Source organism: Equus quagga, chromosome 11 (genome assembly GCF_021613505.1).
Source record: "Equus quagga isolate Etosha38 chromosome 11, UCLA_HA_Equagga_1.0, whole genome shotgun sequence".
NCBI lineage: Eukaryota > Metazoa > Chordata > Mammalia > Perissodactyla > Equidae > Equus > Equus quagga.
This window is the reverse complement of record NC_060277.1, coordinates 3,307,613-3,334,427: the sequence shown is the minus strand read 5'-3', so window position 1 is coordinate 3,334,427 and position 26,815 is coordinate 3,307,613. Positions and strand designations below refer to the sequence as shown.

The window sequence follows — 26,815 nt, the reverse complement described above, 5'->3', positions numbered from 1 at the left end:
AATTCATAGTTTTCAAAGACAGACATAGGCTAATGTTATAAGGAAGAACAACTCTCTTAGGTTTTTTGTTTTTTGGTTTTTTTTAAGATCGGCACCTGAGCTAACAACTGTTGCCAATCTTTTTTTTTTTTCCCTGCTTTTTCTCCCCAAATCCCCTCAGTATATAGTTGCATGTTTTTTTTTTAGTTGTGGGTTCTTCTAGTTGTGGCATGTGGGACGCCGCCTCAGTGTGGCCTGATGAGCGGTGCCATGTCGTGCGCAGGATCCGAACCAGTGAAACCCTGGGCCGCTGAAGTGGAGTGCGAGAACTTAACCACTCAGCCACGGGGCCAGCCCCTCTTAGGTTATTAAAAGAGCAAAAAAATACTGCCTTGAAAATTCTGTTTATTGTAGAAAGCTCCTGGACCATGTATTCAGTTGGAAGTCTCATTAACTATCAGCTCTCTGTTGTGAGAAGCCGCCTGCCTGGTTCAAAACCCCACAGGAACTACGCTGAACTCCCAGGTGCCGATCCACGGCCCATAGAGCCGCTTCTCCAGCCTTGATGGCCCCCCCTTCAATCAACCAAGCCACATACCGTGCTCTGGACATCCCGACAGATGTTCGAGTCTCACAGGAATTCCCCCCTCTGGTTCCATCAAGTCAACTGCTTATTTTTCTTTTGTTAATAATTTAGCTTCAAAACTCACCTGAAGTCTTTCCTGAGTATCTCCTTCTAGAAAGAGCTCTGCTTCCCTTTAAGACCCTTTGGAATTTCTGCATTATTAAGCTGAACTAAATCATTGCCTTCCCTTGGAATTCTCCTGGAGTTGCTTCAATGAAGAGGTTATTCACAGGGTTATACCTACAGGACAAATTCCTCAAAGATAAGACCCTATTTTTCCCCTGTACTCTATTCTCCACTTTTTTTTTTTTTTGTGGTGAGGAAGATTGGCCATGAGCTAATATCTACTGCCAATCTTGCTCTTTTATTTTTTCTCCTCAAAGCCCCAGTACATAGTTGTATATCCTAGTTGTGGGTCATTCTAGTTCCTCTATGTGAGACGCCACCTCAGCATGGCTTGATAAGTGGTATGTAGGTCACCCAGGATCCAAACTGGCAAATCCCAGGCCCCCAAAGCGGAGTGGACGAACTTAACGACTCAGCCATGGGGCCAGCCCCTTTTCCCTACCTTTTGTTCACAGGAGATAGAATAACTTTTCAAATAATGTTTGCTAAAATAGAATTGCAATTACAGTTTTTAAAAAATGCATTATTATGAATGCAGATATAAACAGGCCAGTCATGGGAACAACAGCTCACTAGCTGACAGAATGAGATGCTTAGAGGCTAGCCCAGTGGCACAGCAGTTAAGTTCACACGTTCCACTTTGGTGACCCAGGGTTCACCAGTTCAGATCCCAGGTGTGAACCTACAAACTGCTTGACAAGCCATGCTGTGGTAGGCGTTCCACATATAAAGTAGAGAAAGATGGGCATGGATGTTAGCTCAGGCCAGTCTTCCTCAGCAAAAAGAGGAGGATTGGCAGCAGATGTTAGCTCAGAGCTAATCTTCCTCAAAAAAAAAAAAGAAAGAAAGAAAGAATGAGATGGTTAATTTTGTGTATCAACTTGACTAAGCCACGAGGTGCCCAGATATTTGACCAGACATTATTCTGGGTATTTCTGTGAGAATGTGTTGGGATGAGATCAACATTTAAATCAGTATACTTGAGTAAATCAGAGTGCCTCCCATAGTATGGGTGGGCCTCATCTAATTAGTTGAAGGCCTGAATAGAACAAAAGTCTGACCCTCCCCCAAGTAAGACAGAATTGTCCTGCCTGATGGCCTTTAACCTGCGACATCAGCTCTGCAGATTTCAGACTTGCTAGCCTCCATAATAGTGTGAGCCAATTCCTTAAGATAGATAGATAAATAGATTAGATAGATTAGATGGATAGATGGATGGATGGATGGACGGATAGATAGACAGATAGATAGACAGACAGATAGATAGATAGATAGATAGATAGATAGATAGATAGATAAATCTCCTATTGGTTTGCTTCTCTGGAGAAGCCCTGAGTGATACACAGAGAAAACTAAAAAACTGTTAATAACTCTTCTGGGGCCCTCTCTGAATATGATAGATCTGTCAACCTAACCAGCTCCAGCGAAAGGAACAAGAGAAACAGAATGTATGACCAGCTTCAGCTTTGCAGGCCAGGGTAGGCTGCCCACGTTAGAGGAGGAAAATGGCACAGGCGTCTGGGCTCACCCACCTGGCCACAGGGGCAGAGGTGGACTCAGGTTATGTGGGACTTCAAGCTTAGACCATTGTGTGTGTCTGGGAGGAGGGAAGCGGGGGGTTTGAAAAAAGAATGTGAAATTACTCAATTTTCAGAAATATACAGATTCAGGTGAACGTGTTGTTTGGGGATCTTTCACGGCTTTGCAGAGTCCCTCTAAGTGACAGGCCCTGAAGTTTCAGCTTCACTCACATCGTAGGAAATCTACTTCTGCACAGGAAACTTTAGCTTTATGACTCAGAGCCCTCCGTCTGAAGATGCTGGTTCACTGCTCACCCAGCTTCCAAAGTGTTGAGGAAGACAGACAGACAAATGGAAGGGAGAATGAGGGCTGCCGACAAATTCTGACAACTAACTTCTGAAATTATTTCCAGATTTAAACAAAGTAGCAGATGCCCTCTTAAAACAAAAACAAGTCTCAAGTTAAAAAGATACATGTATTTTTACAATGAAAAAAATAATTCCCTCAATAAATAAAATATGGTTAGTAGATACAAATGAAATAGCAGCTGCTTACAATCCTGGCAGACCGTCAATTCCTAGTCAAATGAATACTCAGGGTCCAGACAGCATCTCCAGTCTGAGACAAGGGCACTGACATTGGCTCACGTTGAAGTCACTCAAGCAAACACAACCACTCATGCTTGGTGTGTGTTGATAAGTGCAAGCTGTGGGGGTAAAGAAGGCTAGCTTCTTGTTTTTAATGCTTACAATTAAGAGAATGGGTTGTTTTTCTAGAAAGTCTTCAGAGCTAATACATTTTACGTTTATGCAAATGAAAGACAGTTTTAAAGTTCGGTTTACCTTAGACTGAGAGTAAATTTTGGTTACAATTGACCATACCTCTTCAAGAAGCAGTAAGCATCCACCCAAACTTCTTTTGAATTGAACACTGGGTACTTAACACTGTGATGGGAACATAGCTATTTTGTTCTCTGCTATGGTCATATGGCTCCTTACAGATTCCATTTCTTCATTTTCATCCCCAGGATCTTAATTTACAAATGAGGAATTCACAACTGCCAAACCCAGTCACGGTCTTGCCTTTACTCCTCTCAAAGATGAGGCATCCTGGGGCAGATGGACATGACAGCACGGCTATTCCAGGGGACGGGGCTTGCATGTCCTTGCTGCTGAGTGAGCACAGAACTGGAGATTGCCGGGTCCTCCGCTCATCTGCTATGGACCAGCCCAACCACAATACTGAAGGAAGAGCGGACGAGTCCTCCTTCTCCCACGGGGGATGTAAAAATGGCGGGAATGACGTTGGGAAAGGTGATGCCTCGGGGAGTGATGTGTTCAGCTTTGTTATAAACCTCAGTGGGATAAACCTAAACTATGGAAGGCTGGCCACACTTCTGCATTCAGACAGTGCTGTCAGGCCTTCTGTCAACCTGTTCACCATTGCAGAAAAGAACAAGTGTGCAGAGCCAGAGCCCTGGGAACAGGAAGGAAGGAATAAAAGAAGATAGATACAAATGAAATTCATAGCAGTGGTCACGAGGCCAATAGAAACGGTGACGTGTTTTGCACTAGAATCCCCCCTCACTTCAGTGACATTACAAATCACCTGCTAGAGTCAGTCCTTACTTGCCTCGGCATAATGTGCATGGCAGACTTGCAAAGTAATGACCTTGTTCCATACACCCCACAGATTTCTGTAGACACATTACAGGATCAAACACGGGTCCCTTCTTGGGAATTAAATTGACCTGCACCAGAAGTAGTTGTCCCACAAAGTCTACTTTTTATTTGCAGCATGCAGCAAAGAAATGGAGACCACAGGGAATAATTCCACAAAACTATGGCCCCCCGAGCACAGGGCAGTGGGTATCTTTATTTGGGGTGGGGAATGAATATTCAAAGGGGAAGTTTCATCATTGCACGTAGAGGTGGGCATAAGTTTGCATGAGTGGTTGGAAATCATGCTTCTACATACATCACATGACCTAAAAATGGCTGTTTCACCTCTCCCAGAGGAGGGGAAGTTACGATATTAATGAAGGCAGGCTACTTTGGTACACGCCTCTGCCTGTCTGTATAGGTGCCAGTCTTGCAGTTGTGGTCTGGGCTGATCTGGGCTGTTTCAGAGCAGCTGGGTCCAGCGTGGTTGTCACTTAGTGCTTCTTCCTGGAACATAGCTGAAAACCGCATAAGCTCAAGGACCCGAGGTGTTAGATGAAGGGACACCCACGCCTTCAAGAAGACAAGAGAATTAAGTCAAACATAAAAGCTAAGTTTTTCAGTAGGGCAAGAGAAGCAGGTGAGGGTCCATGTCTGGTGACAAAACCCCACCTCTAGTTTTACCCTGTTCCTCATTCCTGAGGGGCAGGGGGCAGAGGTCCATCTTCTGTAACTACTTCCTGCTGAGCATGGGCGTTGTCAGAGGGGCCACTAGAGAGGCAGAATTTTTCTGCCACTAGTCTAAGGAAAGTCTATGGGTCACCAGGCAGGCTTTAAGTTGTTCATATCCTGCAGGTGGCAGCCAGAGCTCTCAACCATGGGGACCATCTTTTGCCACGGTGTCCAGCTGCTTTGAGAAACGGGTTATCATTTTCTGTAGGGGTCCCAACATTTGGGTTCATGCTCTTAGAGCTACTTCTTGTCTTTCATGAATATGCAAGTCAAATGGTTTGCTCAGGTGTGGTCAGGCCAGCGCAGGTGCTGGCCCCTGTAATTTGTCACAGAGAGGCTCAGCAATTAACCCAAAATTGGGGATCCACAGGTGGCAGAAGTCAGCCACTCCCAAGAATGCTTGTAGCTGTCTACACATTCTTGGCGGAGCAAGTTGCAATATCATTTTCCTCTCTTGATGAAGGCTGCTCTGCCCTTTGGAAATAATGAACCCCAAATACTTTATAGTCTCTTTATCCATCAGTGTTTTTCCCCTAGACAGTTTACATCCCTTACTGGATAGGAGGTTTAACATGGTTATAGTGTTCTCATCCGAGATTTTCTTAAAAGGACTAGCTACCAGGATGTCATCCACATACTGTAACACAGTGTTTTGTTTTAATTTTAATTCCCTTGAACCTTGGCCCAGGATTTCCCCAACACCATAGGGGAGTTTTTAAATCCTTTATGTAAGACACTCCAGCAGTACTGTTGTTTCTGGTGAGAGTCTGGGCCCTCCCATTCAAAGGCAAAAATCTTTTGGGACTCAGGGTCCAATGGGATGCAAAAGAAAGCATCTTTTCAATCTAGCACCGTATAAAACACACTGTCCCAGGGAGATTAGCAGCACAGTACAAGGATCAGGTACAAGATGTATGTCATGGACCGCTTCATTGACAGCCCTAAGGTCTTGAACAAATCTGTACTCCCCTCTTCCTGGCTTTTTAATGGGTAAAATGGGAGTGTTGCACAAGCATCTTACATGGCCTGATTAATCATTGTTTTAAAAGTTAGTAAATTACAGGAAGGATTCCTGTTACGGCTTCTGGCTTTAGGGGGTCTTGTTTAACCTGAGGCCAGAAGTCTGTTTGTTTTAATTCCACTCTTACAGGTACAGCACTGGCCGCTCGTCCCACCTGTCCTTGTGCCCATGCCTCTGGGTTAACTCGGTTTAAAATGTTTTGGAGAATTTCTTCCTCTTCATGTGCTGGCGCATCTCGTATAAGGTCATGAGCACGACTCCCTGATCTCTGGACCTTAGATTTCTATTCCTTCTCGTCCCTGGTTATTAAGGCCACAAATCTGATAACATGTCCCTCCCAAGGAGGGGACAGGGCACTCTGGCACATGTGGACAAGAGCGTCTTAATATTTTTGACCCTGTTTCGTAGCTCAAGGGCTCCAGAAACGTTTTATTTCTTCTCTTCCTGACACCCCTTTTATGTCTTTTTTTTTTTTTAAAGAAAGGTCTCCCTCCTGGATATTTAACACCGAGGATGTGGCTCCAGTATCAAGTAAAAGTTTAATAGGCTCTCCTCCCACTGCTAAGGTCACCCGGGGCTCCCAGGGGAGATGAGGATCTGGTTGCCCGGAGCCAACCGGGGAGCCCCATGGCCCCATCACATCTCATCTGTACTCACGGGAAGCTGCCAGGGCTTGGTCCTGTCCGAACCCGGCCCTCTCTGGGGTTGGTTCAGACAATTCCACATTTAATGCACTCCTCATCTGCAGTATGCACACTGATTAGACCCCAACTTTGCTAGTGGCCTTTTGGTCCCATGATGGGGGGCTGGGGTCACTCACCCGTGGCATCTCCTTCTTCTCCCTCAGGGTACCTTGAGAAGACTGGGGGCCCCTGTGAGGAAGCTAGCTTACCTCTGCATCTTTTGTCATCTTTTATGTCTTCTATCATATCTCAGTTGTTAAATACCCTGAAGGTCGTTTCCACTAACTGTGCAAAACTGTATCAGGCCCTATTACCAATTTTTGGAGTTTTCTACAGATACTTGGAGCAATTTAAGACATGAAATAGGTATCGAGAACTACTTATATTAATAACATTTACTCAAATGAAATAACCTAACAAGGTTTATCATTATTTATTTGATAATGTTTTTCATGTAATTTAACACACCAAATAAGCCTAACTAGTTTAATCTCTCTCTCTCTATAAGACAGAACAAATTTTGTGAGAAGTCTCAGGGCCTCATTGGAAACTTCTAAAAAGAATAATTTTACTTAGGATTTGAACCTTAGGGAAATTAGTTAAAAAATAACAGAAGGTTTTAAAACACTATTAGTTATCCATTTAATCAAGGTGCCAGCAGAAAACGTCAAAGGCAAACAGAGAGTGTGAAACAGTTTAAAAAATAAAACCCTAATAGAGAGACCGCAGCCTCCTTGGGCACAGGAAATTATTATAACAAAATGTAGATTTTTGTCTTTTAGGTAGACATGCAAAAAGGAAGAAAAACCTTTCGTAATCTCTTTGTCAAGAGCAGACTTCAAGAAGCTTATCTGTTTAGGAGAGAGAATTTGTTTTAATCTTAGCCAACTTGACCATGGACTAAACCCTTTAGGGTTTTACCCCCACAAACTTTCTGTCACTTACCTTTTACATTTAGAATTTGTCCCATGTCTTTCTGTTTTTTTTAATAGTACTTTAGGACATCTTTATCTTCTTAACAAAACAAATAAAATATCTGTAGTCTTTACATCTCCTTTACTGAAAACACACATCTTACTTTCCTTGACTATAAAGATGTTTCCTCTATTAACTCTTAGTAGCTTTAAGCACATATATTAATCAGAATTTTAACCCCTACAGACCTTAACTTCTAGTGAAAACTAAGAAGTAAGCAATCATAAACTGTCTTTTACATCAGCATTCTGTGGCTTAGCAAATTTATAAATATTTTTTATAATTTCTGGAAACATGTTACTTCCAAGCAAAATTTTAACAAAATTAGGACATGTTTACTAATAGACCTAAACATCTTTTAGTTTTTTGTAATAAGAAGCCAAAAGCAGATAAAGTTATATCTGATATTTTATCTTACTTGGAAATGATTTAGATATTTTATGAATTACCATTTAATTTAAGCAAGCAAAACTTCAAAGTTTTAAATTACCAAAGAGAGTTTGGAAGTTATTTTAAACATACATAGTTAAAAAATATAACTGTTGTTAAAAGTTTATCCATAAACTCTTATCTCACTTACATTTAAACATTTGTTTTTAACAATCATGTCTAGATTACTCACAAAAATTTTATGTGGCATCAAAGCAGTTAGCCATCATTTTAAGTTATTTTAAGTACACATATTAGAATATAAAATTATTGTGAAAAAGTTCCCTCAGAAACTTTTGGGGCCAGCCCGGTGGCACAGCGATTAAGTTCACACGTTCCACTTTGGTGGCCCATGGTTTGCCAGTTCGGATCCCGGGTGTGGACATGGCACCACTTGGCAAGCCATGCTGTGGCAAGCGTCCCACGTATAAAGTAGAGGAAGATGGGCACAGATGTGAGCTCAGGGCCAGTCTTCCTCAGAAAAAAGAGGAGGACTGGCGGCAGATATTAGTTTAGAACTAATCTTCCTCAAAACAAAAGAAGTTCTCTCAGAAGCTTTTACCTTTTTACATCTACCTTTTTACATCTATTTAGTTTACCTGTTTTCAACAATTATTTAGACTGCCTATGAAAACTTTATGAATATCAGACAAAATTAGTTATTATTTTAGTTGACAAATTTTGTAACAGAGATAACATGAGTTCATGTGACTCATAAAGGCTGTGTGTTTACCTTATATCCTATGATGATAACTCTGAGGACATGCTTATTTTAATTACACTAATAAATGTAAACAAGTTTTTATTTACCAAAAATCATTTTACATCACGTTAACTTGAAAGACATCTGGACTAGTTTTTATCACATTTAGAAATAATTTATATAAGCACTTATTTTAAGTCAATTAAATAGAGCTCTCTTTAAAAATTATGTCATCTGGACACATATCACAGACATGGAGAAAATCATAAACAGAGAGCTTTCAAATTTCAGCCACGTCTCATGCACAAAACTGAGAAGAATACTGAATCCAAATTGTGACTGTTCAGGTGGCTGAAGATTTTCTTTTTTCTTTTTGTCGCAAGGATCTTTTTGACAGCTGTTTATAAGTCATGTTATCTTTTAGAAGTTTCTGTATACTTATCAAAGAATGCATTCCACTGAGAGGTTTCAAATCCTCTCTTTTTTAAGATGGACTCATCTGAAACAAAGGTCTCCCAAAGCGGCCATTACAATTTTAAAACATCTCAAACGTTTACTTATTTCCACTTGTTTAATTTTAGATCAGGGATTTCTGAGGGAGTTGAAGTTGGGGAGCTCAGCGAGAGAGGACGGAGAAATAGCAGATTTGGTTTCATTTTGATAGCATGGTTGTTTATTTTTTCTTAAAGAGGCAGGACAGGATTCTCAGAAATTAAAGCAGGCTCCCCATTGTTTGTTTAATTTTTTATAGCCACCTTTTTCCAACTGCACATGTAAACTGAAATGGCCCCATTTTGGCCATTTTAAAGTGAACTCTCTTTCAGCATGTTTAATTGACACTGTCTGAAGGGTGGATTTATATGCTCTCACAATCCCCACGATAAAATGTAAAAAATCGTGGGCAAAAGAGATGTAGTCATCTTAGACACAGTCTGTCCTTTCTGGCAGTCCTGCTGGAAAAGGTTAGCGCAAGGACAAAAGCAAAAAACTGACAGATCCAACATCCAGCAAAAAAAAATCAGACCGAGCAGACGGAGGGCGAGTACCTTGGCACCCTCGTGCACAAATCTTGTCACTCACCAAGGATGCTTTCTCAAGTTCTGAGCCTCGGTTCTTCCACCACCAAAAGCAAAGGCGACCTCTCGAGGGTGGATGACTAGGGAGACTAAGTGACCCCAGGAAGACCTAATCTGGGAGCGGAGGGGTCGATGGGAATTCCCTGGCAGGAAGCATGAGAAAAAGAAGGATGGCAGGTACTGAGTTTTCCCCAGGGAGCACTGGTAAAGAAACTGAGGAACCGAGAGATCTCAGAGACCCAGAAGCCAGGTGGTTAAGGAAACAGAGACAGCAAGATAATCTGCTGGGTGTCCCCAGCCACTTTATTACAGAAGGCTCAACAGTTAGGACTCAGCAGAATCTTAACCCTGTCTTTCACCACAGACACGAGATAAGACTCAGACCCTGTAACTTCAGAGAGACCAGCTCCTCCGTCAGACACAAAACACAAAAGGGCCCCCAGAAGGGCTTCAAGCTCTCACAGGTCTTGGGCCTCAAGTCCTGACTGTGAGAGAGCAGATCTTGGAGCTCAGGCCCTCCCTGCCCAGTGACTCGTCAACAGGGATGGCTCCTGTTCTGCCAGAACCGAGCATCAGCTCTTCCGGAGTGGCAGGCTGGGCAATCCCTCCAGAAGGGCAGCCAGGCCACCTCTAGATGGGGACTCGAACACTGAGGCCAGGCTCCAACAGGAGAACCCTGGGACTCGAACCCAGGGCTAGGGCAGCCTCAAACCCAAGGTTTAGGCAGCCTGACTCCGTGAGACAACCTAAAAGAATAACTCTTACAGTGGTGCCGTGGGGCTGGCATCACCTACCTCAGCAGAGAGATCCTTTGAGCAAAATGCTCAGTGAGGCCTTGGGTCTCCTAATGGGGCACTGATGCCAATCTAATAGCGCCAACACCAAGAAGGAAGCCCTTCCCCTGGGGCTCACTCCCCCAACCTCCACTCGTGTGAACAGGTTACCCCGGGAAGAGCTTCTGCTGCCCACTGCTCATCCATTGGAAACCTGGAAGGTTGGAAGAACAGAGCCTCAGAAGGACAGATGTCCCCTCTGGGTGGCCAATTTGTTACCAGACCAAACATGGGTCCCTTCTTGGTAGTCAAATCAAACTGCACCAGAAGCAGATGTCTCACAAAGCAGAAATTTTATCTGCGGCATGTAGAGGTGGGCGCAAGCTTGCACATGTGTGGGTGGAAATTATGCTTCTACTTGCATCGCATGATCTAAAAATGGCTGCTTCAGCTCTCCCAGAGGAGGGGAATTTACGATGTCAATGAGAGCAGGTTACTTTAGTGCGACCCTCTGCCTGTCTGCACAGGTGCCAGTCTTGTGGTTGTGGCCTGGGTCGGTCTGGGCCGTTTCAGAGCGGCTGGGTTCAGCATGGTTGTCACTTAGAGCTTCTTCCTGGAACACAGCTGAAAACTGCGTGAGCTCAAGGCCCCGTGGTGTTAGATGAAGGGACACCAGCAACTTGCCAGAAGACAAGAGAATTAGGTCAAACATAAAAGCTTGGTTTTTAAGTAGAGCAAGAGAAGCAGGTTAGGATCCATGTCTGGTGACGGCACACACACACAGATTTTACATACAGTCACATATATACACATGTGCAGGCATATCCATCAACTCTCATAATTCTTGATAGTATGTTCTACAAAGTCACCGTGAACAGTGAAGCCGCAAACCCCAAAGTATCGCACCTAAGGAGAAACACCGGGTGTAGAGGGTGAGGTTCCTGTGAGCCTCGGGTCCTGTGTTCATTAACCAGTCAGTATACAACCTCGTTTTATGTGAGTATCTGTTTAAAGGTGCCTTGTTTGTTATATACTGTGGGCTCATTAACACGGAGCTCACAGCCCACAGCATCATCACTCTGTAAGGGGCTTATCCTCTGTAAGGCACACACGCTTCTTCCTCTCTTAGCCTCTGACGGTGCAGCCTTGGGTTTACAACCTTCAAGGGACATTCAGCTCTGAGTCTGCGGCGACCCCTGTGAGGGAGAGGGAGCTCAGGTGTGCTCGAGCCTCTTCCCCCACAGGCTCCTGGGGGCAGATGTCATTTCTATTGTACGGGCATCTTTAGAGTGGGATCTTAATGCTTTCTGTGGATGATTTTCTTTTAAAGAATGTATAGAACATTATAGTAACAAGGGAGGCATCACGGGGGTGACTATATAACTTCTCCAAATCTCTCGCATTTACGGAGCCTAGTTACCTAGTGTGCAGACCTGGTGTACTTAACTCTCAGAACATAGCATTTTCCACTCTCCTCTTTTTTTTTTTTTGTTAAAGATTGGCACCTGGGCTAACAACTGTTGCCAATCTTCTTTTATTTTTTTCTGCTTTATCTCCCCAAACCCCCCTGTACACAGTTGTATATCTTAGTTGCAGGTCCTTCTAGTTGTGGGATGTGGGACGCTGCCTCAACGTGGCCTGATGAGCGGTGCCATGTCCGCACCCAGGATCCGAACCCTGGGCCGCCCCAGCGGAGTGCGCAAACTTAACCACTTGGCAACGGAGTCGGCCCCCTCACTCGCCTCTTCTATACGACAAAATTACTTTTAGTAAAAATATGAAACAAAATAAGAATAATAGATACTAAGACAGTTAAAATTTTCTTATTGAATTCTGCATATATAATCACGCCAATAAAAATTAATAACTGATTTTAATAAAGCTGAAACATCCCCAAAAGTTAGAATTTAGCTGACTTATAAATCATACCACTAATATAATTCTTTATTTTCTTCGTTTTTTTTTTTAGTTTTAAAATAATTAACAATTAAAACAAAGAATAAAATTCTATTTTAAAGGTATTAGTTAAATTCAGTAAACCATATTGTGTAGGGATTAAACTTGTACTAACCAAACAAAAATATGACACCCTGGAGCTAATGTGTTTCATCGTTTCTAATTTAAACACAAATGAAAACAGTGGTAATGAAGAATGAAGAACTAAAATAACTCAAGTGCAGCTCTTCCCTCTTTATAACCTCTGCACATCAGTGTTTACTTCAAATCTACTCCTCAAATGCAGGAGTACGCAGGACCCCAGGGGCTGGAGACACACACTTTGTCAGAAGTGAGCTGGAACAACCCCAAACCATTTTGAACTCAGTCTACAAACAAGCGTTTGTAGCTAAATCCACATGCGCTGGGGCCAACGAGATAGTTTGGAAGTCTCCAAATTAACTTCTGTGTAGAATATGATGTTTATTAAAGGACAAGTAATAAATGCATACAAATTTGGAGCTAATATTTACATACTATATATAATATAGCTATATAATTAAAACTTAGTAGAAACCACCAAAATTGCTTAGAACTTCAACAACAGACTTCTTTCAAGGAGCATTTCATCACTGACATTGTTTAGAACTGCTAGTACATGGTGATGCTAAAAAGCAGGCTCGCCTAGAGTCAGTTTAATTACTGTTTTTAAATTATCACAGACAAGACGCTTCCGTACTGCTGCATAGACGGCTGACTGTTCCTAGGACCCCACCCTAAGAACTCCCCCGAGTTCTAATAATGGATTCAAAATAACATGTAATTGCAGAAACTCAATTTGCACATAAGCTAAAAAATATTGGAATAAATTCCCAATGTTCTCTCCAGTCTCCACTGGATTTTTGACAGTTTCATTTAACGATATAACATTCAGGGATCCTGGCCAGCACTTACTCCATTTCAAGAGATTTGGTACTAACCTGAAATTTAACTCATTTTCCGTAATAACCCAGAGTACTCCTTTCATCCCAGAATTTCTCCAAACACTTTTGGAACCTATTTATATTTTCATCATGGCCCACACTAGTAGGTTATAAGATTTGGTTGTATAATTTTGGTCACATTTCAGGAATATATTCAGAGAACATCAAATGAAACCATGTTGGTTGTTCTACCATTTTCAGATCATTTTACCCCCACCTCACATTGCTAATTAGACATAAAACTGATTGAGAAAGGAGAAAAGCAAACCCTCAAGCGATAACGGAAGCTTTATGTGCAATAATAAGCCAGCACATTCAATAGTTTAGAGACTGTGACAATGTCCTAGATCCTAGAACCATGAGGCTGCCTTCAACTTGCATCTGAAATCTGGAATGATCGAGCAACAGCTGTGCCCTCCACTGAGAACACAAACACACCTGTGCTTCCTATTGATGCCCACCTGCTGACTCATGGATGCTCACCTGCCAACTAATACCCTCATTTTGTCTCACAATGACTTTCCCGACAAACGGCTTTACTATAATGTTTTAGCTTATTAAATTCCCACTGTAACATAAATATGTTCATCCCAGTCTGCCTGTAGCTGGATATAAACAGCAGGTGCTGCAGCCAGCCTGCACCAGCTTGCAAGAACTGATGGTTAGGTAGCAACTCTTCCCAACTTATGTTCAATGATGCCACACTGGTGATTTGAAATCAGCTGTGGTGGAAACATTTACACCACAGAAAACGGCAAATGCCACAAATCAGGGCTTCCCCTCCCACTCCGAGAGAGCTGGTCCTTAAGCATTTACCAGCACACCACTGGACATATATACATCTGTTACTACTTCACACAGGGAACTTCAGCCCACTCCTTCCTGGCCCAGCTTGCACGTGCCTGGTGAAAACCACAAGAATGCATATCCATGAAGGATTAAAAACCTGCAGAGGTCACTCAGAGATCAGCGAGGGGACCCATACTATAGTGCCTCTCCACAACGCACACAGAAGGAGAAAGGATACCAAAGTTTGCCAGAATACATGATCCTGCTTTAGGGAGCTAATATAACAGAGCAAATGTCCTGTAAGCCATGAGTCTGCATCAGTCAGGGTCCCAGCACTGGCATACTCAAAGGTTTAATGGAGAACAGTTTAATGAGAAGACTATTTGCAGCACAGTGGACAGAGTTGAAAGAAATATCAAGGAATGGTGAAGCACCCAGGACTAGCAACCGAGAAAACAGTCGCTATTACTACTCCTAGCCAGAAGAGGCAAAGGGAGGGGATGCTCTTCTTGAAGCCAATCCACAGGAGCTCTAGCCACAGGTAGAGAAACTTCCAGAGCTGTGGCAAGGCACGCAGAAGCAGGGGCAGATAAACACCCAGCCCTCTCCACGTGCTTCCCTCCCTCCTTACTAGTGCCCCACCTTGGCCAGGCCCACCAGAAGGCAGAGGGCAAGAGCACAGGGGACGCAGCCTGTTGAGGTCAGCTCCCAGGGCGCAGAGCAGGGCGTGCCAGGGCAGAGAACAGAGCTGGGGAACGGAGGCAGAGGAGAGCAGCCCGGCCGGGCTCCAAGGCTCTCCTTTCCCTTCATCCTACATTCCTTCTTCTACCTCCATGGAGCCCCAGGGACAGGCAGGGAATTGAATCTTCCAGCCATACAGTCATATGTTCTGAAAAACTTAAAAGATTTTTTTTTGTATTTTGATGAAAAGGAGGACTGTGAGAGAGAAAGAAGGAATTTGGAGGAGGCAGCCTGCAGTGACTATAATTTCAAACAGAACTCACATGGCAAAGCATTTTTCATGTTTTACTTAGAAGAGCCATATAGATTTAAAAGTGCAGAACAGAAGAATGGTATAAATGTGGAATCATCTTGAACAGGGGAAATGAAACTAAGACATACCTTTCTTTTAGACACGGAAGAGCAGTGTCAGTCCAGCAATTTTGCAGAGCCAGTCGACTCTGGATCACTCTGCCTGACCACGTCAAGGGTCCTTGCTTCAGGCCAGCTCTCCGCAGCACTCACGGAAGAGGCCTTCCAGCCTTCGCTTTCCTCCTACAGGCACAGAGATTAAAAAAATGCATTTTAAGACTATAAAAGTTGTCTCAATGTCCTAGCACTGATAACAGTAAAATTATAATAGCAATCAAATGTGGCCCGTAGAACCCCTACATAATAAGCAACACTTCCACTCAGGCCTTTGGTGACTGCATTAGTTCGTGAGAGCTGCCATAAGAAAGGATCGCACAGTGGGGGCTTAAACAACACAAATGTTTGTCCTCACAGTTCTGGATGCAGGAAGTCCCCAATCAAGGTGTCAGCAGGGCTGGTTTCTTCTGAGGCCTCTCTCCTTGGCTTGCAGACGGCTGCCTTCTCCCTGTGTCCTCACATGGTCATCCTTCTGTGCCCATCAATGTCCTAATCTCCTCTTCTTATAAGAGCACCAGTCACACTGGTTTAGGGCCCACCCTAATGACCTCATTAAAACTTAATCACCTCTGTAAAGACTCCATCTCCAAATACAGCCACATTCTGGGGTGCTAGGCTGTTAGGACCCCAACATGTGAATATGGGAGAGGGAGGGAAAACAGTTCAGCCCAGAAGAGTTAATATTTCTTTCTTTTTCCCTGCACCACCTACATCATAGCTTCCTCACAGAAGGACATTTTTGCTCTGGTCAAAATGCATCATTCTTGGTTCCTTTCTTTCAGTCCATGCTTTCTACTTTCAAGTATTAGAGGCAAATTATTTGACAAATTAGAAATCACAAGCAATTTGATTCTTCCAATTTGCAAGTATATCAATCTCCCAGGTGACAGGAGCTTTCTGGGGACAACACTGTTTCTGAAAAAGGAGACTAGAATGGCAAGAATTTCAGGCATCTTTAAAGCTGGAAGGTGGAGGTTTGCACTTGGCTTCAAATAAAGAGGAGATGGACGGAAGGTCCCAGCGCAGGGCCTGGCTCACCACACCGTGGGATCTGAACCCTCATGAGTTCTCTTAGGCACAGAGGCAGGTGTCCACAGATTTGACAGCCACCCTTGTCCAGCTCACCATCTTCCCTCTGGACCACTGCTGCAGCCTCCTAATAGGCCTCTCCTTTTTTATTCACGACCCCTACACTTACAGCCTCCAAAGTAAGTCCATCAAAGGATGAATGAAATGATGTCACCAGCACCTCTCCACACTCCCTTAAAATCCTTCAACACACACCTACTGCTCTTAGGGAAAACATTCACTTCTCATCCTGCTCTTAGAGCAGGTCCACAGACTACAGCCCTGGCCCAAAGCTGGCCCACCACCCATTTCGGTAGAGCCTGTGACACAAGAATGAATTTTCCACTTTTAAGTGGTTGGAAAAAATCAAAAGAGGGTTTCATGACAGGTGAAAATTACATGAAATTTAAACGACCCTTAATATTTGATGTGTATCCTTCTTTGATTTTTCTATATAGTTTTGTTATTTAAACTGAAGCAACATAACTAGCCTATGATTAGATTGGCCTAACTGTAAAATAGGCACGTTTGTTTGGTGCTATAATACATAGTAGAGAATATCAATTTATTAATTCACAAATTAAGATACTATTTATTTGTATTATAAGTAAGGATCATGGCTGGACACATATATGGTGCCTAAAGTTGATTCTGTATTATGAAAAGGAAATGTTAATGCTTCTACTACATGCATTATTCCAAAGATTCCAAAGTAAAAGGGAGGAAGGGAGGTGAAAGAAAGAAGGGGGGAAGGAAGGGGAAGGAAGGAAGGAAGATGGAAGAAAGCAAGATGGAAGGAAGAGAGAGAGAAAGGAAGATGGAAGCAAGGAAGGAAGGAAGATGAAAGGAAGTAAGATGGAAGGAATAGAGACAGGAAGGAAGATGGAAGCAAGGAAGGAAGGAAGATGGAAAGAAGGAAGGATGGAAAGAAAGAAGGAAGATGGAAGGAAGAGAGAGCGGAAGGAAGATGGAAGCAAGGACGGAAGGAAGATGGAAGGAAGGGAGGGAGGGAAAGGACAGAGAGAGAAGAGAGGGAGGAGCCATTTTTCCTGAGTTTAACTATATCTTTACAGAAAATTGCACATCTGTCTCATTTTCTATGTATTCTCTTTCAAGTTTCAAACTACTTAGCCCTTGAGCAAACATTCTGGAAACGTGCACCCAAATCGCAAAGTGCCCTCGGCTGGCCCTCTCGTAGGCCTCAGCGGTGTTTCCCACCAACAGCAGCACCATTCTCCTTGACTTGGGGTGGCAGCTGTCAAGCTCGTCTGAAGATCTTTGGCACTCTGCCTGTTGGGAGGTGTGGTCCCATGCCATCTCCTTGGATCTGGGCAGGCTCGTGACTGCTTCAACCAACAGAGGATGGCAGAAGCAGTGCTATATGACTTCCGAGGCAAGGCCAGAAAAGGCCACGAGCCTCCTCCTGGTTCTCAGGATGTTTGCTGGGGGGTGCGTCACCACCACATCAGCAGTTCAGCTGCTCGCAGACTCCCACACTCAGGCGCTCTGGTTAACCGCCCAGCTGAGCTCCGAGCTGACAGCCAGCCTCCACTGTGGCCATGTAAGTGAGCCTTAGACATTCTGCCCTGAGCAGCTACTATGGACTGAATTGTGTCTCCCAAAAAGACACGTCCAAGTCCTAACCTCTGGAACCTGTGAACATGACCTTACGTGGAAACAGGGTCTCTGCAGAGATGGCCCAGCTAAGATGAAGTCATACTAGTTTAGAGTGGGCCCTAATCTAATGACCAGTGACCTTATAGGAAGTTTGACACAGTGACACACACATGGAGACAACGACCCTGTGAAGACACAGGGGCCACATCGCAGAGGCAGAGACCAATGAGCTCATCCACAAGCCAAGGACTGCCAGAAACCACCAGCCGCCAGGAAGAGGCCGGGAAGGAGGCTCCCTGGAGTTTCTAGAGAGAACAGGGCCCTGCCAACACGCTGATCTGGACATCTAGTCTCCAGAGCCCTGAGACCACAGCCCAGTCACCATCCGGCTGCAAACCCAGGAGAGACTCCAGGTGAGAAGTACCCAGCCAAGACCGTCCCACTCCTGGCCTTCTGGGGCGTGGACCCAGTGACACAGTTGTTTCAAGACCTGAGGCTTTGCAATGATTTGCTACACAGCCATGGTAACTGGAACACTTGATAACTCCCAGGCACCCTTCAGGGTCAACTTATCCATCCCATCTAGGAAGGCTTCTGTGCTCTACACAAACCTGCACAGTGTGTCCCTCTTCTGAACTCCCAGGGGACCTCTATTTAGCCCCCTTTTCACTCAGTGTTGTCCATGGAACCCATATGTCAGCCATCCCTCAAAGCCATGAGCCATTCCTTTTGCCATATGCCCAGCCATTCTTCATATTCACTACAAAACACTGACACTCTCTTCACCTCAAAGGATTTAAGTGTACTGCTGATTTTACTAAAGGTTCGTAGAGGAGATAGAAGAGAAGGATTATCAGATGCACTCACAGAGCATACGACTGAGATACTCACCATTCGACATATTTTTGTTCAGCCTTACACCTTCCACGGGGTCCTTTACTGAAGAAGTTCTCAGAACGCTTCCAAGGTCAATGATGCTCCACAAAGAAAAGAAAGTATTGAGGATTTCCCAAACTTTTGAAATCACTGAAGTCTCTTCATGGAGTAGTTCCAAAAGCATGGGATTTTCATAAATGATTCAACTATAAATACTCATCATTATTATAAATTCCTTCTAAGTTATATATTACTTTCTTTCCCCAAAGTTATGGATCCTGAAAAAGGAGCAAGACCCTGGGCATCTTACTCTGGCTTCTTTAACGTTAAGTAATCTCAGAACGAGTTTCTAGAGAGACCCTTGGAGAGTCTTACCACTGTGACTCACATTTATGTAGTTCATACCGAGAACAACTGAAACACTCCCACCTTTCTTCTCCAGGGCCCAAAGCCAAACACAAATCCAGTGGGGGCACGGCCACTACTCAGTTTTCCTGCTACTTTTTTAGACTGAGGCATAATTCTAGCAGGCCATCAAAAAGGTTAGGGCTCCTGGATACACGGCCCAGAGAAGGTCGAGTGGAGCCAGAGGAGGTTCTGACGGTGCTGCAGACATGTTTGAGCACAGTCCCACCACCTCGCAAATCCCCATCAGCCCCGAGGAACTGTCTGGTCAGGAATCCTGAGGGTGGGCTCAAGTTTTGTTGGTAGATGACACAGCAATAGCATCATTTTCTGGCCACTGAGCAGTGTGAGTGAATTCGTCCCGAGCCCAGGCCCAGCGCCGGGCGCTGCCCACTGCAGAGGGGCTTCCGGGAGCCTCCCTCACTTGTCCCCTTCCTGTCGGGTCTGGGCTCTGCGTGCTCAGCTGTCCTGTGGGCCGCATCTGCACGGCTTCCCTTAGTCGTAACAGCGTGCAATGCAACGACCCTGCATATTGGACCTTCTGCAGAGCGAGGACACAACCAAGAACCGCCTTTCAATAAGTGAAATGTGGAGACTGCAACAAGGAAGGCGACCACCCCGGCAGTCGGCTGGCGAAGTGCGCATGCGCCGTGAGACCCGGACGCAGGTAGGAGGCGGGGGCGGGGGCCAAGCTCCGAGCGCTGCACGGAGCCCGGGGTGGGCGCAGTGCGCCTGCGCAGTGAAGCCAGGGCGGGGGGTGGGGGGCGGGAGAGCGGCGCGGGGCTGGGGTGGGCGCAGTGCGCGTGCGCCGTCCGGCTCGGCAGGGGGGGCTGGACGGCGGGGCCGCGGACGACGCCGGGCCCGCCGGAAAACTCCGGTTTGGCGAGTTCTTGCTGAACTTGTAAAAGAGGCGCTCGGACGGTGGGTTAGCGAGAGCGCTGAGACCCGTGGAAAGTTTCCCCCCGGGGCCTCCCGAGTGTCCGCCCCTGCCCGGCAGCCCCGCTGCTCGCTCACCCCCATGCGGGCAGATGCAACCCCCGGGCGGAGGACGCGGGCCCCGCGGGCCGGGATTGCCCGCCGCCGTGTCCCCGCGGGCGCGCCGGCCACCAGGGCGGCCCGCAGACGGAGGCGGCGCGGCGCCGGGCCCCGCACGCCCGCCCGGCGGCCCCGGAGCCTGGTGGGCTGCAGGATCCGGCACGGCTGGAGGGAGGGGGACGGCCCGGTCACCCAGTGGAGGGGCACCGTCCTGGACCAGGTGCCTGTGAACCCCGCCCTGTATCTCATAAAGTACGACGGGTTCGACTGTGTCTACGGACTGGAGCTCAATAGGGACGAACGCGTGTCGGCGCTGGAAGTCCTGGCCGACAGGGTTGCGCCATCTCCCGTGGGCGAGGCCCACCTGGCCGACAGGATGGTGGGCAAGGCCGTGAAGCACACCTTCGAGGGCGAGGACGGCGCCCGGGACCAGTGGAGGGGAACGGTCCTGGCGCGCGCCCCCACCATGAGCACGTGGTTTTACATCACCTACGAGAAGGATCCGGTCCTGTACATGTACCAGCTCTTAGATGACTACAGAGAAGGCGACCTTCGCATCATGCCGGAGCCCAAGGACTCGCCTCCAGCAGGCCGGGAACCAGGAGCAGTTACGGACAGCCTGGTCGGCAAACAGGTGGAATACGCCAAAGAAGATGGCTCCATGAGGACTGGCATGGTCATCCACCAGGTGGAGGCCAGACCGTCGGTGTGTTTCATCAAGTTTGATGATGATTTCCATATCTATGTCTACAATTTGGTGAAAACATCCTAGATGTCATCACCAACTGTGCCAAGTTTGTGGAACTATTAAAGGTATAATTTGTAGACATAAGACTTGATTGCTTCCCAGTTTAATGAAAGCTTATAGGTCCCTGTGAGCCCGCCATCTCTGCCCGCAGAGCCAATTTTGTTCTGAGTAGTACAGATTTATGTCAACACAAAGCGTTTTGTGTTAAGGAACTCCTTCCCCTTAAAGGAAGTCTGTCTGGGGGGGAGTTACAGGCAAGTTTGGTCAAAGTTAAGCTAGAATGAAAGTCTTTGAAAACTGTAATGGGTCTTATCCATTCTCGCCTTCTCTGTTAACACTTATTCTGCTTCCACGGTGCAAGCATCGTTTGGTATTCTGGTGATGGCCTATTTAGAGAGAGAGATGGATGTGTAACTGCCTGTCTTTATCTGTGTGAACATATATATATCCACACACGGATCTGTGTACACTCGCGCACACTTCACTGGCAGTCCTTCCTTTGGGGGTTGGGATGGGGGTTAAATACATAATTTTCTGCCGTGTCACGGGAGTGCCTGGCGCAGGTCAGTCCTATTTACTATGTTACTACAGTTTATTTAAAATTAAGTTTGGACACAGGAAGCACACGGGGACATGCAGCTGGCTTTGAAAGTCAGGAGTTGAGAGCGCCTCTTCAGTCTGGAGGCCTTAAACCCGGAGTCCAAACGTGAGGCACCTGTGAGCAGTTAATGACCCATATTAGGACTTTCCAAAACAGTTAGAAACCTGGGTAGAAGACTGCCTTTAATTCTAAGCTTTGTAAGTGTTTTTTTCCTTTTTCGAGGTCACATTGGTTTATAACATTATATAAACCAGGTGCTCATCATTATATTTTGACTTCTATGTAGATTACGTTGTATTCACCACCTAGAGACTAATTGCCATCCTTCAAGGCACACACGTGCCTTTTTACTGCTTTCCCCTCCCCCTTCTCCCTTCCCATCTCTGTGTCTCTGTGTTTGTTGTTGTTTTCTCTGCTTTTTTCTCCCCAAATCCCCCCAGCACATAGTTGTGAATTTTTAGTTGTAGGTCCTTCTAGTTATGTCTACGTGGGATGCCGCCTCATCGTGGCCTGACGAGTGGTGCCATGTCCGAGCCCAGGATCCGAACTAGTGAAACCCCGGGCTGAGGGAAGCAGAGTGCGTGAACTTAACCACTCGGCCACGGGGCTGGCCGCTGTTGTCGTTTTTATCTTCCACATATGAGTGAAATCATACAGTATTTGTCTTTCTCCTTCTGACTTATTTTGCTTAGCATAATACCCTCAAGGTCCGTCCATGTTGTCGCAGATGGCAAGATTTCACCTTTTTTATGGCTGGGTAGTATTCCATTGTGTATACATACCTCATCTTCTTTATCCATTCATCCTTTGATGGCACTTGAGTTGCTTCCACATCTTGGCTGCTGTGAATAATGCTGACGTGAACACAGGGGTGCTATATCTTTTCAAATTAGTGTTTTCATGTTCTTTGGATAAATACCCAGAAGTGGTATAGCTGGATCATATGGTGTTTCTATTTTTAAGTTTTGAGGAATCTCTGTGCTGTTTTCCATAGTGGCTGCACCAGTTTGCATTCCCGTCCACGGTGCACAGGTGCTCCCTTTCTCCACATCCTCTCCAACACTTGTTATTTCTTGTCTTTTTAATAATAGCCATTCTGACAGGCATGAGGTGATATCTCATTGTAGTTTTGATTTGCATTTCCCTAATAATTAGTGATATCAAACACCTTTTCATGTGCCTGTTGGCCATCTGTGTATCTTCTTTGGAAAAATGTCTATTCAGATCCTCTGCCCATGTCTTAATTGGGTTGTTTGGGTTTTTTTATTGTTGAGCTGTATGAATTCTTTATATATTTTGGATATTAACCCCTTGTCGAATGTGAGATGTGCAAGTACCTTCTCCCAGTTGTGAGGTTGTCTTTTCGTTTTGTTGCTGATTTCCTTTGCTGTGCAGAAGCTTTTTAGTTTGATGTAGTCCCGTTTGTTTATTTTTTCTTTTGTTTCCCTTGCTTGAGGAGACATATTCAAAAAGATGCTAAGACTGATGTCAGAGGGCACACTGCCCATGTTTTCTTCCAGGAGTTGTATGGTTTCAGGTCTTATATTCAAGTCTTTAATCCATTGTGAGTTAATTTTTGTGTACTCTCCAGGCCTCACTTCACCAGGGTCCCGCAATGCCCGTTTTTGCTTTCAGGAAGGCTGTGCCTTGTCCTGCTGTGAGAGGTCACCCCGCTTGCCTGTGTCAGGACAGCACCCCGCTCTCTGCAGTGTGTCGGGTGTCTCACCGCGGGCAGCCAGGGGCGAGCTGCTCCGTGCAGCCAGTCCCCAGGTCTTGGCCGCTTAGACGCTTGGAGGAAAACCTTCAAAGCAGACCGTCCTGTGGCATCTGCATTCTGAGTGTTCAGTGTAGCTAACTAAAATTGCCGGTTAGAGATATTTAGGTTTCCTGTTTTCTCTCTGTTTTTACAGTAGTCCCCCCTTGTCCGCAGTTTTCCTTTCCACGATTTCAGTTATCCCTACTCAACTTCAATCTGAAAATATGAAATGGAATATTCCAGAAATATGCAATTCGTAAGTGTTAAATTACACACCATTCTGAGTAGCATGGTGCAGTCTTGCGCCATCCCTTCCTGTCTTGCCCAGGACTTTAATCATCCCTTTGTCCAGTGGACCCATGCTGTACACGCTGCCCGCCCATGAGTCACTTAGTGACCGTCTCAGTTATCAGAGCAGCTGTCCGGTGCGGCAGTGCTTGTGTCCAGGTACCCGTATTTGAGTTAATAATGGCCCCAAAGCCAGCTTTATTACACATAGTCTGTAGTACATAGTATATATAGGAAAACACATAGTGTATGTAGGGTTCAGTGCTATCCACAGTTTCAGGCATCTGCTGGGGGTCTTGGAACATGCCCCCCACAGATAAGGGGGGACGACTGTGTTTGTTTTCAGCTTTCTGTGTATTTGCTGACTGTGCGGTGTTAGTGGTTGTAGGATACACATGTGCTGGTGAAGCAGTGTCGTGCCCACAGAAGGGGACTTTTCAGCTGTATCTGTCAGGCAGTGCTTGAGGGGACCGTCAGTTCTCAAGACAATCGCAGTTACTTCTAAACCAGATCCCATTTCTCTTATTGTTTCACACACCAAACCCCGAAGTGCATTGGGCTTAAATCTCTGAACGCTGCGGACCCATTAGAAGACTGTTTTGATCGTCACAAATTATAAAGCCTGAAAACATTTTTCAGCTCATTGTCTTAAAAAAAATCAAACTTCTCCAAAGACAGAACAGGAACAATTATTATAACAGAAAATAATTAGGATTGAAATGTCCGTGGTTCTTTGGAAATGCTGCGCTTTTTGTATTTTCCATCATTAGTGCCGTTTGAACCAATGTGCATGGTTCAGAGGTCTTGATGTTTGCATCTTAAAATTAGGTAAGTGAAGGGCAAGCCTGGTGGCGCAGCGGTTAAGTTTGCACTTTCCCCTTCAGTGGCCTGGGGTTCGCTGGTTTGGATCCCAGGTGTGGACATGGCACCGCTTGTCAAGCCATGCTGTGGCAGGCATCCCACATATAAAGTAGAGCAAAAGGGGCACAGGTGTTAGCTCAGGGCCAGTCTTCCTCAGCAAAAAGAGGAGGATTGGCAGATGTTAGCTCAGGGCTAATCTTCCTCAAAAGAAAAAAAAAATAATTAGGTAAGTGACCTCATCTTTCAAGCTTGAGTTTGTTTTTTATTTTAATTTTATTTTAAACAATGTGTGGTCAGTTCCCTGTTCTCTGCTTTTAGAAGTACAAACGATATGAATCTGGTAATTCAGTAATTTTTATCATTATGCTGTAACTCTGTCCCATCCTTGTTGTCGTTAGTGCTGTGGAGTGGATCCCAGTCCGTGACCCTGTGCGCACAGAGGGAACCCTGCCCGGTCTGTCTCTGCTGTCCTCTCACCTTCCTGCCCTCTATCAGACAGTGCTCTGCTGCTGTTCACGGGGTTTTCAGGGACGATTTTTCCAGAAGTGAGTGGCCAGGTCCTTCTTCCTGGTCTCTTTTGGTCAGGAAGTTCCTCTGAAACCTGTCCACCACAGGTGACCCTGCTGGTATTTGAAATCCAGGTGGCCTAGCTTTCAGCATCACAGCAACACACAGCCACCACAGATGGGTAGGGTGATTCCCTGAGCGGGACATGAACCCAGGCCAAGGCATCCTATCCTTAAAGTATTTAAAATTAATCCTTTATATGCAGACAGACAAACAAAAAGATTGCAATGTGCATTATATTCCTTCTTGGTGACAGTGCGGTCTCCCGGGGCCTGCCTTTCTTTAGGCTCAAAGTCCTTCATCCGTCCACCAGCACACTCGTATGTCCTGACACACACATGCTTTAGTGTAGCTAAGGTGCCCTCCACGACCGCTCTCCCTCCTGCTCTTCATCCTGCCCGCCCGCCTTCCTAAGGAAAACCAGCAGTCGCTCTGGAGGACTTCCTCCCCCTGCCGTCAGCCCTGGGTGGCATCATTTGCTGCGGTTCCCTGTCCATCCACCCTGACGCCTACCCCCTTCTCTCCCTGCCTGCTGCACTGCTCCCAGCACTCAGGGCTCGCTCATTGTGTCATCACCAAACCCTTGCCTGTTTCTTCCCTAAGGGCCAGCCCCACCTTCCCATGGTCTTGGTGCCTCAGGCCCTGGCAGCCCGGTGCCTGGCGCCCAGCAGGGCCTCCGTCTCATTTGCCAAATGAGTGCCTTTCTCGTACAACCTCTTCACACGTTTGCAAGAACATCAGGCTGCCCGGGTGGGATGCGTGGCAGGCGACCAAAGGGAGGACGGAAGTGATTCAAACCCACCTTCCTCGACAGGACATGAAGCCAGAAGTCTCCACCGGCAGCAGAGACTCATGCCCGAGCTAAAGCATCTTGTTCCCAGGAGGCCTGTGTTAAACCTCTGACACGTCCTCGAAGGTAAGAATGATCACGTCCGATGAGTTCGTTTAGTCAACCATCAAGGTTCTGAGCGGGACACAGGGCAGATGAGTTTCGATGGCTTTCACGTCAAGTGAGGTCCCACTGCGCGTGGAGGGACTGGGTCTGCGGGAAATCACGGGAGTGAAACACAGGGCCTTCGAGACTGGCCTCTGGGTTAGATGCATCCTAAGAAAGAGGAGCCGCGGTTCACGCTGGAGTCAGAAGGAGGCCGCCTCCCCGTCCCGGCCTCCCTACGTGCTCCGCTTCCACTTAGGGCGATAATTCTCATTCTAGACCTGAATCTAGTAAAACCATGGGTTTGGGTTTCCTGGAGTTTTTGACTCTGAATATGGACTTGTTCCCAAACCCTCCCTGCTCCCTCTGCCTCGTGAACCAGCAGCTCTCGAGCTGTCGCCGCTGGACGCCCGCGCCACGCAGTCCAGACCCACCCTCGCTGCCCCATACCAGCCGCTGGGTCGCCTTTCCACTTATTGTCGGAGCCAAAATAGGATGAAATACGAGCTAATAAAATAAGCCAGTCTGTCAGAAACTGTTCTGTACCTTATTTCTAAGAGAGATGGAAAGCAGTCGAATCATCTCAGGATCTGCCAGATGTCACTGGTGGTTAGAGTTGCTACAAGCTCACTGGGCTCCTTCCACCCCTCCCTCCCCCTCTCTCCCCCCCCCCCCCTTCCCTGCCTTCCTCCCACTCTTCCTCCCTCCCTCTCCTCCTCTTCCCTCTCCTCCTTCCACTCCTCCCTCTCCTCCTCCCTGTTTTCTTTTCCTTCTCTTTTTCCTTTCCTCCCATCCTTCCCTTCTGTTCCTCCTTTTCTTCTTTACTTTCTTCATTTCCATCTTTCATTCATTCAACAAATACATGTTGAGGGCTTACCACAGGTCAGATGCTACAAAGA

General features: G+C 46.0%; 1 protein-coding gene and 1 long non-coding RNA gene across 2 annotated transcripts; one reads left to right on the top strand and one right to left on the bottom strand.

Annotated features, from left to right (window-relative positions):
- Positions 1 to 4,040: 4,040 nt before the first annotated feature.
- LOC124246480 (uncharacterized) lies at positions 4,041 to 19,741 on the bottom strand. Its single transcript, XR_006890502.1, has 3 exons — positions 18,737 to 19,741; positions 15,134 to 15,286; positions 4,041 to 4,485 (listed from the first exon to the last, which is right to left on the bottom strand). It is a non-coding gene; the product is annotated as an uncharacterized LOC124246480 (long non-coding RNA).
- Positions 19,742 to 19,769: 28 nt separating this feature from the next.
- On the top strand, positions 19,770 to 26,514 carry LOC124246650 (spindlin-1-like). Its single transcript, XM_046675048.1, has 2 exons — positions 19,770 to 20,974; positions 25,797 to 26,514. Exon 1 carries the CDS (start codon positions 19,770 to 19,772, stop codon positions 20,931 to 20,933), a length of 1,164 nt encoding a protein of 387 aa, XP_046531004.1. The 3' UTR covers positions 20,934 to 20,974; positions 25,797 to 26,514.
- The last annotated feature ends 301 nt before the right edge of the window (positions 26,515 to 26,815 follow it).

Bases quoted from the DNA above. Each gene is read 5' to 3' on its own strand.
- LOC124246650 (XM_046675048.1), top strand. From the start codon at position 19,770: ATGCGCCGTGAGACCCGGACGCAGGTAGGAGGCGGGGGCGGGGGCCAA.